Source organism: Choloepus didactylus, chromosome 10 (genome assembly GCF_015220235.1).
Source record: "Choloepus didactylus isolate mChoDid1 chromosome 10, mChoDid1.pri, whole genome shotgun sequence".
Taxonomy (NCBI): Eukaryota; Metazoa; Chordata; class Mammalia; order Pilosa; family Megalonychidae; genus Choloepus; species Choloepus didactylus.
In genome coordinates this window covers 63884537-63901103 of record NC_051316.1, presented here as the reverse complement: position 1 = coordinate 63901103, position 16567 = coordinate 63884537, and the positions used below count along the sequence as shown (strand labels likewise).

Sequence of the window (16567 nt, the reverse complement as noted above, 5' to 3'; positions counted from 1 at the left end):
AAACCTTTACCTAGACTGATAAAGAAAAATAAAAGAGAAGATGCAAATAAATAAAATAAGCAATGAAAGGGGTGGGGTGGGGTGGGATATTACTATCGACCACACAGAAATAAAAAAAACAAGAGGATACTATAAACAACTGTAAGCTAACAAATTAGGCAACATAGATGAAATGTACAATTTCTAGAAACAAAATAACCTACTCTCACTTGAAAAGAAATAGAAGACCTCAGCAAGTCAGTCACAAATAGAAAAACTGAATCAGTTATCAAAAATCTCCCTAAAAAGAAAAGCCCAGGACCAGATGGCTTCACAGGCAAATATATCAATCCCACTCAAATCCTTCCAAAAAATTTCAGAGGAGGGAATACTACCTAACTCGTTCTATGAAGTCAACATCAACATAATACTAAAGCCACATAAAGTTATTACAAGGAAAGAAAATTACAGACCAATTTCTTTAGTGACTTTAGATGCAAAAATCTTCAACAATATCCTTGGAAATCAAATTCAACAGCACCTTAAAAGAATTATACAGCTTGTTCAAGTGGGTTTTATCCCAGGAATGCAAGAGTGGTTCAAGACAAGAAAATCAATTAATGTAATACACTAAATTAACAAATTGAAGGAGAAAACACATGATCATCTCAACTGACACAGAAGAGGCATTTGACAAAATCCAGCACCCATTCTTGATAAAAACATTTTGAAAGCTAGGAATAGAAGGAAACTTCCTCAACACAATAAAGGACATACATGAAAAACCTACAGGAATACTGTACTCAATGTGGAGTGACTGAAAGCTTTCCCACTAAGAAAAAGACAAGGATGCCCACTGTCGCCACTGTTATTTAACATTGTGCTAGAAGTTCTAGCCAGAGCAATTAGGGGAGAAAAAGAAATAAAAGGCATCCAAATGGGAAAGGAAGATGTAAAACTTTTACTATTTGCAGGTAAAATGATCTTATATTTGGGAAGTCCTGAAAATCAACAACAAATCTATCAGAGGAAACTAATGAATTCAGCAAAGTGGTAGGATACAAGATCAACATGCAAAAATCAATAGCATTTCTATAAACTATAATGAGCAATCTGAGGAGAAATCAAGAAAAAAAATTCCACTTGCAGTAGCAACTAAAACAGTCAAATATATAGGAATAAATTTAACCAAGGATGTAAAGTACCTCTGCTCAAAAAATTATAAAACACTGCTAAGAGAATTCAAAGAAGACCTAACAAAAAGGAAGGACAATCTGTGTTCATGGACAGGAAGATGATATATAGTTAAGATGTCAATTCTACCCAGATTCATTTATAGATTTCAATGCAATCCCAATCCAAATTCTAACAGCCTAATTTACAGAAATAGGAAAGGCATTATCAAATTTATTTGGAAGGGTAAGGGACTCTGAATAGCCAAAGACATTTTGAAAAAGAAGAACAAAGTTGTACAGCTCACACTTCTTGACTTTAAAGCATATTACAAAGCTACATGGTCAAAACAGCATGGTACTGGCATGAAGAGACTGATTAATGGAATCAAATTGAGAGTTCAGAAATAGACCCTCAGATCTATGGTCAATTGATTTTTGACAAGGCTGTCACATACACTCAACAGAGATAGAACAGTCTCTTCAACAAATATTACTGGGAGAACTGGATATGCGTATTCAAAAGAATGAAAGTAGACCCCTATCTTATACCTTATATAAAACTTTAACTCAAAATGGATCAAAGACCTAAATATAAGAGCTAGGACCACAAAACTCCTAGAGAAAATGTAGGGAAGCATCTTAAAGATCTTGTGGTAGGTGGTAGTTTCTTAGACTTTACACCAAAAGCACAAGCAGCAAAAGAAAAAAATAGACAAATGAGATCTCAAAATTCAGAACTTCTGTGTTTCAAAGCACTTTGTTAAGAAGGTAAAAAGGTAGCCTACTCAACGGGAGAAAATATTTGGAAACCAACTCTCTGATAAGGGCTTAATATCCAGAATAGATGAAGAAATCCTGGAACTCAACAATGAAAAAACCCAATTAAAAAATGGGCAAAAGACTTGAATAGACATTTTTCCAAAGAGGAGCTACAAACGGCTAAAAAGCATATGAAAAGATGCTTAACATTAGGGAAATGTAAGCCCAAACCACAAGATTTCACACCTACTACAATGGTCGCTATTAAAATAACAGAAAACTACAAATGTTGGAGAGGATGTGGAGAAATAGGAACACTTATTCACTACTGGTGGGAATGTAGAATGGTATAGCAGCTGTGGAAGACAGTTTGGCAGTTCCCCAGGAAGTTAACTATAGAACTGCCATATGATATGGCAATCTTGCTGCTAGATACATACTCAGAAAAACTCAAAGCAGGGATGTGAACAAACACTTGTGCACAAATGTTCATAGCGACATTATTCACAATTGCAAAAAGATGGAAAACCCAAGTGTCCATTAACAGAAGAATGGATAAACAAAATGTCATATATACATATGGTGGCATATCATTCAGTTTTAAGAAGAAATGAAGTCCTAATGCATGTGATAACATGGATGAATCTTGAGGATACCATGTTGAGTGAAATAAACCAGACAAAAAAGGACAATATTTTATGATTTCATTAATATGAACTAAACATATTAAAAAACTCATGGAGTGAATGTCTAGAATATAGGTTATCAGAGATAGAATGACAGTAGAGAAGGGGGAGATGACACTCAGTTTGTACAGAATTTGTAATAAGGTTGACTGTAAATGTTTGGAAATAGAGTTGATGGTCGCACATTATCGTGAGGGTAATTAACAATGCTGAATTGTGCGTGTGATTGTGGTTGAAAAGGGACGTCTGGGGTTGTGTATGTCACTAGAAGGAAAGCTAGAGGATGAAACATGGGACTATATAACACAGTGAACCCTGTTGTGGATGGTGTGATGAATGTGATTAATAGTCTTACATGAACTAAAATTAATACAGATCACTATTACGAGGTTAATAATTGGGTGGTATATGGCGGGAAATACACATAAAGCAAAATATGGGCTATAGTTAACAGTAATATTTTAATATTCTTTCATCTATTGGATCAAAGGTACCCCAACAATGCTAAGTGTCAACAATAGGGGAGTATATGGGAATGCTGTAGTTTTTATTCTTGGAAAAATGTTATACATCACAGAAACAACCAAAATTACTTGTTAGTTACACTGTTTTATTCTGATGCTGCTCTAAAAGTGCATGTAGTCAGCTGCAGTTCATTCATCTTCAGCACAAAACAAAACACGAAACACTTTCCAAGAAAAGGAAGGCAAGTGATGTGATCTTGTGTGGGCAGATGTTGTCAGTGTTGATTAGATTGTAGTTCTTTGAGTGTTTCTTTGGAATGTGCCCCACCCAGCTGTGGGTGATGACTCTGATTGGATAATTTCCATGGAGGTGTTGATCCACCCATTCAGGGTGGGTCTAAGTTGATCAGTGGAGCCACATAAATGAGCTGACATAACAGAAGGAACTCAGTGCAGCTGTGAGTGACATTTTGAAGAGGAGCTACAGCCAAGAGGGACACTTTGAAGAAAACACAGGAGCTGCAGATGAGAGACAGTTTGAAGACGGCCCTTGAGGGCAAACTCTTGCTCCAGGGAAGCTGAGAGAGGACCAATATCCCAAGTGCAACTAAGAATGACATTTTTGAGGAACTGCAGCCTAGAGAGGAACGTCCTGGGAGAAAGCCATTTTGAAACCAGAACTTTGGAGCAGACGCCAGCCACGTGCCTTCCCAGCTAACAGTTTCCCAGACACCACTGGCCATCCTCCAGTGAGGTACTCTGATTGGATAATTTCCATGGAGGTAAACTGCTGATGTGTTACCTTGGACACTTGATGGCCTTAAGACTGTAACTGTGTAACCAAATAAACCCCCTTTTATAAAAGCCAATTCATCTCTGGTGTTTTGCATTCTGGCAGTATTAGCAAACTAAAACAGCAAGTATATAAATTATGTTCCATGTTGTAAAGGTGGGACAAGATCAGTTTCTCAACTAACAGGGCCCTTTTGGATATCCTGAACTTTATATAGCTATATACTTCTATGGCATATAAATGTGTCCTTGTCATAAGTTGGTTTTTGGAACCTTATTTCTGTAATAACAAAACCAAGCCTAATTATAAATAATGCCTAAGTAAGATTCAGTCCCTGGTCCTCCTTGTTGCTCAAGTGTGGCCTCTCTCGAAGACAAACTCTGCAAATAAACTTACTACCTTCCCCACCATGTGGGTCACAACTCCCAGGGATTAGCCTCCCTGGCGCTTGGGATTATTACCAAGCATTAATCAGCAATGCATTTAGAGAAAGACCTGGATCAAAAGGAGGAAAATTAAATAGGGTTTCTATGGCTAAGAGAGTTCAAATAAATTTGGGAGGTCATTCTGAAGGCTACTCATATGTGGTTCTCAGCTAGATTTGACAAAGTGCCACAGTATGCAAAGCCTCAAACAAAAGTGCTCCTGAGGGCTCTGGGGACATCTGGACAACACAGGCAAGCCACATGGTGACATGAAATCAACACCCCCTCGGCAGGCACTATCTGGGAATCCATGAAACACTATTTTTCCAATATAATATAGTTATATTCACTTATAAATTCCATAATCATGATTCTTCTACTTCTTTTACTTGAACCTGTAATCTTCAATTTACTTGTTATTTCTCAGAGACTTAAAGCCTCCAGATTGTGCCTATGCTGGTGGAGCCCTGAAAGCCAGCAGATAGCTGGTCAACTCCCATTCTCCAGTTTTTCTGGTCTGCCTGGACAACTAAAAGAAAGATAAGGATGGATCAGCCCCGTACCAAAAGCAAAGAGTATTTCAACAACAAGCACAATAATTCCATTCCTCTGCCCTATGATATATACGTCCCTCCTCAGCTTGATGCAGCCAAGGGTGGTCACTGTCCCAAATCCCTCGAGATTGAGGAATAAGCAAAAATAAGAGAAGACTGTAACTGCTGATTACAGTGGAGTTATTGTTATTGTAGTTATTACCTTGTGTTAACTAATTTGTAATATTGCCATTTAAAAAGGGGAAAAATAATAGCTTGGGAATAAAAAAAAATAAGAAAATAGGTAAAATACTTGGATAGACATTTCTCCAAAGACATAATATGGTTAATAAGCACAAGAAAAGATGGTCAACATCATTAGTCATTAGGGAAATGCAAATTGAAAATACAATAGAATACCATTTCATACCAACTAAAATGGCTACGGGTTAAAAATTTGAAAATAAGTGTTGGAGAGGATGTGGAAAAGCGGGACTCTCCTTCATTGTCAGTGGGAATGTAAATTGGTGCAGACACTTCGGAAAACTGTTTGCCAAGTCTTCAGAAAGATAAGTATAGAATTACCATATGACTTGGCAATCCCACCTCTAGGTATACACCCAAAAGAACTGAAAGCAGGGACTCAAACAGGTATTTTCACACTGAGGCAAAATAAAACTTGAGGCAAAATAGTCTTTACATTTTTAACAGTTTTTAGAATAAAGTGTTGGTTCCCTTACTCCAAAGGTAACCAACGAAATTTTTTCCCATTAGTATTTTTGGCCAGGAGGTGCTCCTTCAAGATGAGTCCTGACTGGTGGTTTGATGGGTTGAGCCCTCTACCACAGGTTTTACCCTTGGGAAGACGGTTGCTGCAAAGGAGAGGCTAGGCCTCCCTATGGTTGTGCCTAAGAGCCCCCTCCCGAATGCCTCTTTGTTGCTCAGATGTGGCCCTGTCTCTCTAGCTAAGCCAACTTGAAAGGTGAAATCACTGCCCTCCCCCCTACGTGGGATCAGACACCCAGGGGAGTGAATCTCCCTGGCAACGTGGAATACGACTCCCGGGGAGGAATGTAGACCTGGCATCGTGGGACGGAGAACATCTTCTTGACCAAAAGGGGGATGTGAAAGGAAATGAAATAAGCTTCAGTGGCAGAGAGATTCCAAAACGAGCCGAGAGGTCACTCTGGTGGGCACTCTTATGCACACTTTAGACAACCCTTTTTAGGTTCTAAAGAATTGGGGTAGCTGGTGGTGGATACCTGAAACTATCAAACTACAACCCAGAACCCATGAATCTCGAAGACAGTTGTATAAAAATGTAGCTTATGAGGGGTGACAATGGGATTGGGAAAGCCATAAGGACCACACTCCACTTTGTCTAGTTTATGGATGGATGAGTAGAAAAATAGGGGAAGGAAACAAACAGACAAAGGTACCCAGTGTTCTTTTTTACTTCAATTGCTCTTTTTCACTCTAATTATTGTTCTTGTTATTTTTGTGTGTGTGCTAATGAAGGTGTCAGGGATTGATTTGGGTGATGAATGTACCACTATGTAATGGTACTGTAAACAATCGAAAGTACGATTTGTTTTGTATGACTGCGTGGTATGTGAATATATCTCAATAAAATGAAGATTAAAAAAAAAAAAACGAATAGAAAATGGGATGGGATGGGGGGGATGACTTGGGTGTTCTTTTTTCGCTTTTATTTTTTATTCTTGTTGTGGTTCTTTCTGATGTAAGGAAAATGTTCAGAGATAGATTGTGGTGATGAACACATAACTATGTTATCATACTGTGGACAGTGAATTGTATACCATGGATGATTGTATGGTGTGTGAATGTATTTCAATAAAACTGAATTTAACAACAACAACAACAACAACAACAACAACAAAAAAATGAGTCCTGAGTCTTACTGACATGACATGACCCCAGGGATCTTTTAAAGTTCTATATTTTCTTCCCCATTTGCCATTTCTGTCTTCTTTATCTATTTTCTGGAAGATTTCTTCATCTTTATTTTCTAACTTTTCTATTGAAATATTTATTTCTACCAACATTTTTAATGTAAAAGTTTGGCGCGTGTGTGTGTGTGTTCTTTAAATGCTCCCGTTTCTCCATGGATCTATTTCTTTCAACATGTTAATTAGCCTTTTTCTCAATAGACGTTTTCTTCTATTTCTTCCAAATATCTTTTATGTATTTGTCTTGGTTTCTATCTTTCTTGATGTAGATTTTGATAAATCTAAACTATATATATATATATATAATTACGGTCTGTTATTTGACTGGGGGTGGTAAATGGGTCGCTGCTGCACTCTGAATGATGAGCAGGTCCAATCCCTGAGAAACGCAGTTCACACAGCCTCTTTTTGTATATTGCTGCAACTGCATCTGGTGTTTCAAAGTCTAGACAGAGCCTCTCTGTTCCAACCTCTTCCGGTGATATGTAATACATATCTAGTTAAATTGTTTACTGTCCCCTTTGTTTTTGCTGAGCACATATAGTTGTAACTCACATTAAATGCCAGTAAGATATGAATTTATTACATACAACATAAATATTACATGTAGTTTTAACAGATACATTTAATTAATGATTTCTTTTCCCATCTTTCATTTTAAGGGAAATGATCCACAAGACAACAAACAAAAATTTGTTTAAGTTCAATATTTCAGGAGTTTGAATATATTCAGATCTGTATCTCATAAAACCATAAGCATTCTTAGTTTAGCTAAATCAACCTCCATTTCATGCATTAAACAGTTAGATTTTGATCCAGGATTCTTCCATGAACACACCTACCTAGTGAAAAGCATCTAATTGCTTCAAAAAATTATATTTTTATTTTGCTTCTTCTCATAAACATTCTACTTTACATCTGGGCCAAAATCTCTAATGATTTTCCCCTTAGTGGGTCCCAGTTGCTATCCTTTGTGGGGTGGGGGAGTGGTGGTGGGGGGGCAACAGAAAAAACACAACTGCTATTTATCAATTACTTCATGTTCAGCATAATTTCTCTGCTGTAATGCATAAATCTTCATATATCAAAAATGTAGCTATTAGCAGACTCTACTTTTAAGCAATAAAATGAACTAAATACATTTTAAATTTTCTACAGAAAGGAATTACACAAAAAGATATCCCAAGCAGTCCAACTGGTCAGAATTGTATTATGTATAACTTTTTTTTTTTTTTTTTATAATCCTTAGCCTTTTTCAGTCTACAACTGGAATTCCAAAAGTTGAATTATTAAAGTTAATTCATTGGTTGGATAGATAAAATTTGGAATATATTTTCCCATAGAAACAATGTTGTAAAGTGTCACTCCCACTATCAGATAGTTTCACAATAGTCCAATTACTTACAGTAAGGAACTATACCACTTTTTGCACTTCATCCCCCACATGTAATAGAAAGCTGCTCTGGAAAGGGGTGGACAACATAAGGGCAGGAAATGGTATAGGATAGTAACCTACTGAGGTGCAGCATTTCCCAGAGTTATCTCAGGATAAGAATAATATGGGGTATATTTAAACATAATGATTCTTGGGCCACCCCAGCCTTACTGATTAAGAAGGGAAGCTTCTTGTTTAACAGGTATCCTCAGGCTGGTTTGGGAAAAACTAACTCGAGTTAGTTAGTGCAGAATCACCTAAGAGGGCAGCAACTGGCCCCACTGAGGGGAGAAAATGGGAGCAAGGGTTCCGTTACGTTTCAGAACAAGATCAAGATTCAAGAGAAGTGAAGGCAGGGACTTTTTTAAGGCATTGGTTCCTACTGGCATAATAGAAGTTCAGGTTTATTATTAGTGTGCCACACAAAATAAAATGTTTTCTCAAAAGGGATCAAACCAGAGGTAAGAGTATGGCTTATTCTTACCTTATTGGTCCTGCCTAAACTGAGATTTCCAAAATAAGGAGATCAATATCCTCTATTCATGAGGGCTACAGATACCAGCTACACAAAGTTTATAACTGATCCCCAAACTTCATTTTAGACTATTTTATCACCTCACTAATTTAAATCTTTACCAAGCAGCAAGACTTTGCATTTGTCAAATGTTAGAATTATTCTCTCTGCCCACCCCAGTTTCCTTTTCTTTCCTACAAAGTTTGGCAAAAACACAAGAAACCTGGAAATACAGCTTCAAATGTATAAAGCAAAGGGCCTATATGATGTGCAAAACAGATGACTACACCTGAATAATAAGCTGTTTAATATACAAACAGAAATACTTACTTGTATTTACAGATTTTTGGCCCTCTAATAAACAGTGAAGTACTTTACTGCCAAACGAGAAAAACAGAGAATGCAAATGAATACTAAAGAGTTGGTCACTGCATGGAAAGCAGATGCTTATTTTTGCTGGTCTCAAGGCAAACTACAGTGATGATTACTTTTTATTTTTTTTAAACCACCAGTGCTTTTATACTGGGAAAAAAAAAGATAAGGAAAAGAGAACAAATAACAAAACATTCTGAGTGTCACCACATACCTGATGTCGGTAATGACAACAACATGTTCACAGTCTCCCTGGTGACAGTATAAGTAAGGAAAACCCAGTTTAATATTCAAGTCATTGAAAGTGAAATCTTCCATTTTAGCAGTCTGAAACTTTCCATAGCCTCTATCATGGGACTCTGACCACTCAATGATGGTTCTAGAGGGAGAAAAAAAGTACATAAATATCACTGCTCCATGAAAACTTTAAAATAACAGAGAAGAGTTTGTGACTGTAGTCTTTCACATAAACTGGCTCACCCAGTTGCCAGCCTGAGATGCAAAGCATTGTAGTTGATACAGATTGGAATCAGAAATGCTGAATTTTTTCCCCATTCATTCTCAAAGTGTGGTCCTTTAGACCCTTCAGGAGTCTATGAGGTCAAAACTATTTTCACAATAATACTAAAATGTTATTTGCCCCTTTCATCTCTCATTCTGTCAAAAATATACAAAAGAGGTTTCTGGGGACAAAGTGATCCCTGTTATCACTTCAGATTGAACATAAAATGTATAGCAACGCAACTCTTCTCATTGTTTTATTTTGTTTGGGGAAATACAGTTATTTTTTACAAAAATGTTATTTATATTAACAAGCAATGAGTTTATTATTATCTTAAAGAAATTACTATATTAAGTATTTCTCAGTTTCAATTTCTTATATGGTAAATAAGAATACTATAATACACATAAACAAAAGCTCTTTGGGGCCCTTAATTATAAAAAGTATAAAAAGGCCCTGAATTATATGAAATATAAAAGGTCCTGGGACCAACAAGTTTGAGAACTGATGCATTAGAATATAGATAAATATGACTACAGTGGAAGAATTTATATAAACACCAGAAAAAAATATATATACACACACACACACACTACAGTTGCTAGGACACTGATAATAAAAGTATAGTTTCATTAGATATGTATTTTCATATGTGCTTAAGCAACTATATATATATACATACATACATATACAGTCACCTAGGACAAATAATAGTCTACACTGGACAAGCAGAAAAAAAGGGGGAAATACTAATTTACTGTTTTCAACCTAAATATGAACAGAAATTAATAAAGTATTTTAATGGGATTTAATTTTTTTAGATGTATATTTCTAATTAGACTGTTGAGTTACTAAAATTTCTAAAATAGTAGATAATACATTTAAAACACCAATCCAGACAGCTGGCAAACATCTAGAAAAAGCCTATGTATGGCCATAGTAGGAGAATTTTCCTCTGGGGTAAACATTTTGATTAACTTATTAGAACATAGGCTAAGCAGATGAAATAATTTCGAATACATTTAAAAAACTGAGAGTAAAATTTTTGTCCCTGAAACAAACAAAACAAACAAAATAATTCCTTGGCAAAAACTCTTATTAAACAGATGAACAACAGGATTTACTGAGGATATCAATAATTTGAGAACTAGAAATTAGGAAAGATTTTTGAACTTTACCTGCTCAAATCTCTGCATTCAGGGTATCTTTTATCATTGTAAAATGTTCCTTCAAAATAAAAGAAGGCTGATTTGTAGAGGTCCTACAAGAAAACCGATGGTGTTCAGAAAAAGTCCTTCATCAATAATTATGAAATAGCTGTAAGTATTAATCCAAAATTTGTATATCATAAAAGTTATTTGCACACTAACATGTGTTACGTAACTTTATGGAATTTCAGAGTATGTGCTCAGCGCATTAATTGTTTAGTATTTAATGGGAACCTACTATGGGACAAGTATTATATTACCAGGGATAAAGATATAAAGTCTTGATCCCTGCTGTTTTCAATTTTATCCTATTGCTGTTTTATTCATGGCTTTGATTTAAATTTTTATGTTTTCCTAAGATGCATGAAAGAAACCTAATTAGAAATGAAATAAATTTCAATATGATTTTATTATATGCATGCACAGCAATAACAGTTATTTTTGGATACTATTAACTAAAAACTGAACAAAGCCACTTCTTTCTCTGATGTTTCCTATGTAAAGTCCTAGTGTTAAGGTTGTAATACATGAAAGTTTTATGAAAATGGAAAAAAGACCAATTGATTAGACAATAAGATGGTCATTACAACCTTAGAAGGAAGAATGTCAGTCAGTAAGATGGTAGCTCATGGTAAACTGAGAAATGAATGAGAGATGAACAATTCAAAACAGAGTATATACCAATATATGTGTTGCGAGAGTTCCAGAATGAGAAGACTTAAAGGGGAAGAGAGCATATTTAAAGAAATAATGGTGAAAACTTCTCAGATTTAATGAAAGAAGTTTCCCAAATATAATGAAAATTTCCAGATTTAACAAAAGACACATCCAAGAAGCTCAATGAACTCTGAACAAGATAAACCGAAATAGAACCACATTGAGACATATTATAATCAAACCATTGGATGCCAAAGATAAGGAGAGAATTCTGAAAGCTGTAAGAGAGAAGCAACATGTCACACATAAGGAAGCATCAGTAAGATTAAGTGCCAATTTCTCATGGGAAACTATGGAGGCAAGAAGGCATGGGAAGACATATTTAAAATGCTAAAAGCAAAAAACTGCCAACCAAGAATTCTGTATCTGGCAAAACTGTCTTTCAAAAATGAGGGAGAGATTAAGATATTCCCAGATAAATGAAAGATGAGGGAGTTCATCACCACTAGAGTGACCCTACAAGAGATGCTAAAGGGATTCTTCAAATTGAAAAGAAAGGATACTGGACAATAAATTGAAGTTGCATGAAGAAATAAAGATGTCTCGCAAAGGTAATGACATGGGTAAATGTCGTTACAAACAGTTGTACCATTGTATTTTTGGCTTGTAACCCCACTTTTTACTTCCCACAGGGGATCTAAAATATAAATTCCTAGAAAGTAATCATAAATCAATGGTTTTCGACTTATAGTGTATAAATATGTAATTTGTGACAGAACTACAGAAAGCTTTTGTGAGAAAAGGGTTATAAGAACATAGTGTGTATATGCTACTGATGTTAGGATGGCAAACAAGATTGTTACAGATTTGGGATGTTAAGGGGGGGTGGGGGAGGTAATGCATAATGGGTGTAGGGTTTCTGTTTGGAGTGTTGGGAAAGTTCAGATGTTGGGTAACAGATGGTGGTGAAGGTAGCACAACATTTTAAGTGTGATTAATCCCACTTAATTATATGCTTAAGAGTGGATGAAATGAGAAAGTTCATGTTGTATATATATTTCCACAATTTAAAAAGAGAGAGATTAAAGGGACAATAACAACTAAAGGCAATATATATCATGCACTAGATCTAATAATGGAGGAGGAGAAAATGCCCAAAAGAACATTACTGGGTCATAAAAAAAAATTAAGAGTATAGATTGTAAGCTTTATATCGACGCTAAACTGCTTGCCCTTGATAACTGTACTTAAGGTGGTTACGTAAGTGAGTATCTTCTTTTTAGGAAATGTACATGGAAGTATTAGGTGTTCAAGGAGAATGATACGTACAACCTACTCTCAAATGTTTAGAAAATTAATAGAAAAATAGATGGTTAAGAAAGAATGATATGGCAAATGTGGCAAAACATTTAAAGTTAGTGGATCTGGGTATTTGGGTGGGGTGTATGTTGGAGTTCTCTGTATGAGTTTGGTATTACTTTTGAAACTGTCAAGTTTGAAATTATTTCCAACTAAAAATTTTAAAAACAACAAAGCTGAGTATAACCTTCTCTTTCTAGAAGCTTCGATGATAAAGCTTTGATGAGAGAGATAAGGCAGTGATTGATGGAATAGTATGGAAGAAAGCATTTGCTGGAATGTTTATGAGCCTGCTAGAGTAATCACTATTTCCTTAGCTTATTACTTTCTCTTGTTTTACGGGGGTAAAAAAAAAAAAAAAAAAAAAAAATCTTACTTTGCTTATGTGCTCAGGGGCTTGGTCAGGAGTATTGCTGAATTCCCCACCAATCTGGAGATCACTGACACAGCAAATTGAATCCCTCAGTTCTGTGAGCTTCTGACTGCCTAAAACCAGCACTGTCTGGTATGGTTTGTGTTCCTTGTGCTAAAAGTCAAAAGGAAGTAAATAAATTTCCATTTAGAAACAAGCAATTAAACCACAGATTCTGTCATGGCCAGGTCTAAATTAAATTACTATTTTTCTTAATCTATATGAACCCCATAATTTGATAATAGAATTTTAGTTTAAACTAAAGAATTTCTTTAGTTTAAACTAAAGATTATAATCAATATGCTACTAAACTGACAGCATTAACAGCCTTTGCAATAGCTTCATCTAGCAGCACTGTCATTTAAATTTCCTAGAAGCTACCTCATTGAAGGCAGACAATCTATACTTGACCTCAGGTTATAAATCCAAAATTGGGGGTTTTTTAACTGATGGGGGGAGGGTTGGTAATTTGAAATCTAAGACAACTTCCACACAGAAACAAGGTAATTAGTAATAACTACATTCCAGACACTTCATAAAAGCCTATTCATTCACAAGTGCATTTTTTGTATAGTAATATTTCAATTAAAGCTTATCATTTATAACACATCTATTTGGAAAATCAAGAATATATTCACTACCCACTCTGCACTGGGATACAGTTCTTTTTATAAGACACTCTTCAGAAATTCCTGGTTATCCCCAAATTGTTAACTTTTTGCATTTTTACCAGAGATGTCTTTAGTTAAATAACTAAACTGGGAAACAAAGTTCACACTACTCCTCGACCAGCCATCCATGCTGTAAAAACCCCTCAAGAATTCATAGAATTAGAATCATTCTGGATTTATATATATTTTCAGTTGCTTCTAGCATAGAAATCAGATATGCATTCAGACTCTATAATTAAAATCCTATTAATCAAGAGATTATTCAAAATTTGACGTTTTACAACATTCCTTAGTAAAACAAAGAACCCAAGAATATAGACTATCAACTCTAAAGAAGGTAACAGACAGATAGTATAAGCTTGCATTTATTTTGAACTCTAAGGAAATGATTCTTCAAAAAACTAAAACCTTTGACAAAAAGTACTCATCTGTGAAATCTAAAAGATTTTAATACTGACCTTATGAAATATAACAGGGTACAAGATATTCACAGATAGGATAAGCTCCCCTTCTTCAATCATGTCTGCTGAGTTTTCAGGCTTTTTTCCTATGGCATGTGATTCCTGAACAAGGTAACAAATTAAGTGACTGAAATCAGACACTGTAACTCAGATAAAAGGCAGCATGATACAATGGCTATAAGCAAGGGGTTTGGGATGGGGGAGATGGAATGATTTGGGTGTTCTTTTTTACTTTTATTTTTTATTCTTATTTTCATTCTTTTTGGAGTAATGAAAATGTTCAAAAATTGATTGTGGTGATGAATGCACAACTATATGATGGTACTGTGAACAGCTGATTGTACACCATGGATGACTGTATGGTATGTGAATATATCTCAATAAAACTGAATTAAAAAAAAATACCAAGTACTGACTACACAGCAGGCACCATGGAGGCAATAAGGCAGTGGTATGACATATTTAGGATTCTGAAAGAGAAAAATTGCCAGCCAAGAATTCTTTATCCAGCAAAGCTCTCCTTCAAAACTGAGGGAGAGTTTAAAATTTTCACAGAGGAACAAATGCTGAGAGAATTCGTTAACAAGAAACCAGCCCTGCAAGAAATATTAAAGGGAGTTCTACCAACTGAGGAAAAAGAAAGGAGAGAGAGGTCCAGAGAAAGGCACAGAATTGAAGAGTATTAGTAAGGGAAACTTGAAGGGAAAAAAAGAAAGAGGGAAAAACAGATCTGACAAATAAAAACCAAAGGAACAGATGGTTGATTGAAGAACTGCCTTCATAGTAATAATACTGAATGTGAATGGATTTAACTCCCCAATTAAAAAGTATGAACCATAAATATGCTGTTTACCAGAGACTCATCTCACATCCAGCAACACATAGAGATTGAAAGTGAAAGGATGGAAAAAAAATATTCCATGCAAGCTACAAGCAAAAGAAAGCAGAGGTAGCAATCCTAATATCAGAGAAAATAGACTTTAAATGCAAGGATGTCATAAGAGACAAAGGAGGACACTATATATATATTAATAAAAGGAACAACTGACCAAGAAGATATAACAATCATAAACGTTTATGCACCCAATCAAGGTGCTCCAAAGTACTGGAGACAAACATTGGAAAAACTGAAGCAAGCAATAGACATTTCTAAAATAATAGTTGGAGACCTCAGTACACTTCTCTCTTCTGTAGACAGAACAACCAGAAGACCAATAAAAACAAACAAACAAACAAACAATAAACACAAAAAAACAAAGGTAGAGATCTGAGAGTCAAATATATATGGTCACTCGAGTTCTCAGTGTCTTTTTTCCCCTCCTGTTCCCAGTCTCAGTGAAGTTTTCCTAGTTTGCTTTCAACTAAGCACATCCAACATAAAGGCAACAGTCATCATTAACATTCAGCCAATTACAAAGAATTTATTGTCTTGTGGGAAAAGAGGGAAAAGGATGAGACTCTTACCATCTCATAAGCAAATGTTTCTTGTCTGCAGACCCGATCTATCGTTATGGTTTCTTCTCGATGTTCCAAGAGCCTCTTTCTAACTCTGTTATAGATATTTAAAAAAATCAAACTTTACCATTAACTGGGGCTTCAAAAAAAAATCTTTAATATTCTTGAAAACTTTTCATTTTGAATTAATTTTAGATTTACAGAAAAGTTACAAAAATAGTAGAGTTCCCTTATATCTCCCATCTAAGCTTTCCCTAATGTTAACATCTTACGTAATCGTAATTATGAAGAACAGGAAATTAACATTGGTGCAATATTAACTACAGACCTTATCTGAATTTTACAAATGCTTCCCTTGAATGCCCTTTTTATCTTTTCCAGGATCCCTGTGCAGGATTCCATGTTGCATTTGCTATTTGTCCTTAGTTTCCTCTGGTCTGGTATAAGTTACTCAGTCTCTCCTTGTCCTTCATGATCTTGACACTTTTGAACAGTTTTAATCAGTTATTTTGTAAAGTGTCTCTCAATTTGGGTTTGTCTGCTGTTTCCACATGATTGTAAGGTTATGTCTGTTTGGCAAGAGTATCACAAGAATGATGCTGTCCTTCTCAGTGCATCGCATCAAGGGGTTCATGATGTTGAAATACATTACTGGTGATGTTTACTTTGGTTAAGTTCCTTTCTACCAGATGTCTCCTCTACGTTATAGTTGATCCTCATTATTCATGGATTCTGTA

General features: G+C 35.4%; 1 protein-coding gene across 2 annotated transcripts in view; it reads right to left on the bottom strand.

The window, feature by feature from the left end:
• The window catches only part of SNAPC3 (small nuclear RNA activating complex polypeptide 3), a 51827-nt gene that overhangs the window by 18807 nt on the left and 16453 nt on the right, over nt 1-16567 (bottom strand). For both annotated transcript variants that reach the window (XM_037798579.1, XM_037798577.1), the window contains exons 3-7: nt 15840-15924; nt 14373-14477; nt 13208-13357; nt 10786-10868; nt 9320-9484 (exon numbers count right to left, since the gene is read on the bottom strand). In XM_037798579.1, coding sequence (XP_037654507.1) covers nt 9320-9484; nt 10786-10868; nt 13208-13357; nt 14373-14477; nt 15840-15924 — 588 coding nt within the window. The remainder of the gene's footprint in view (nt 1-9319; nt 9485-10785; nt 10869-13207; nt 13358-14372; nt 14478-15839; nt 15925-16567) is intronic.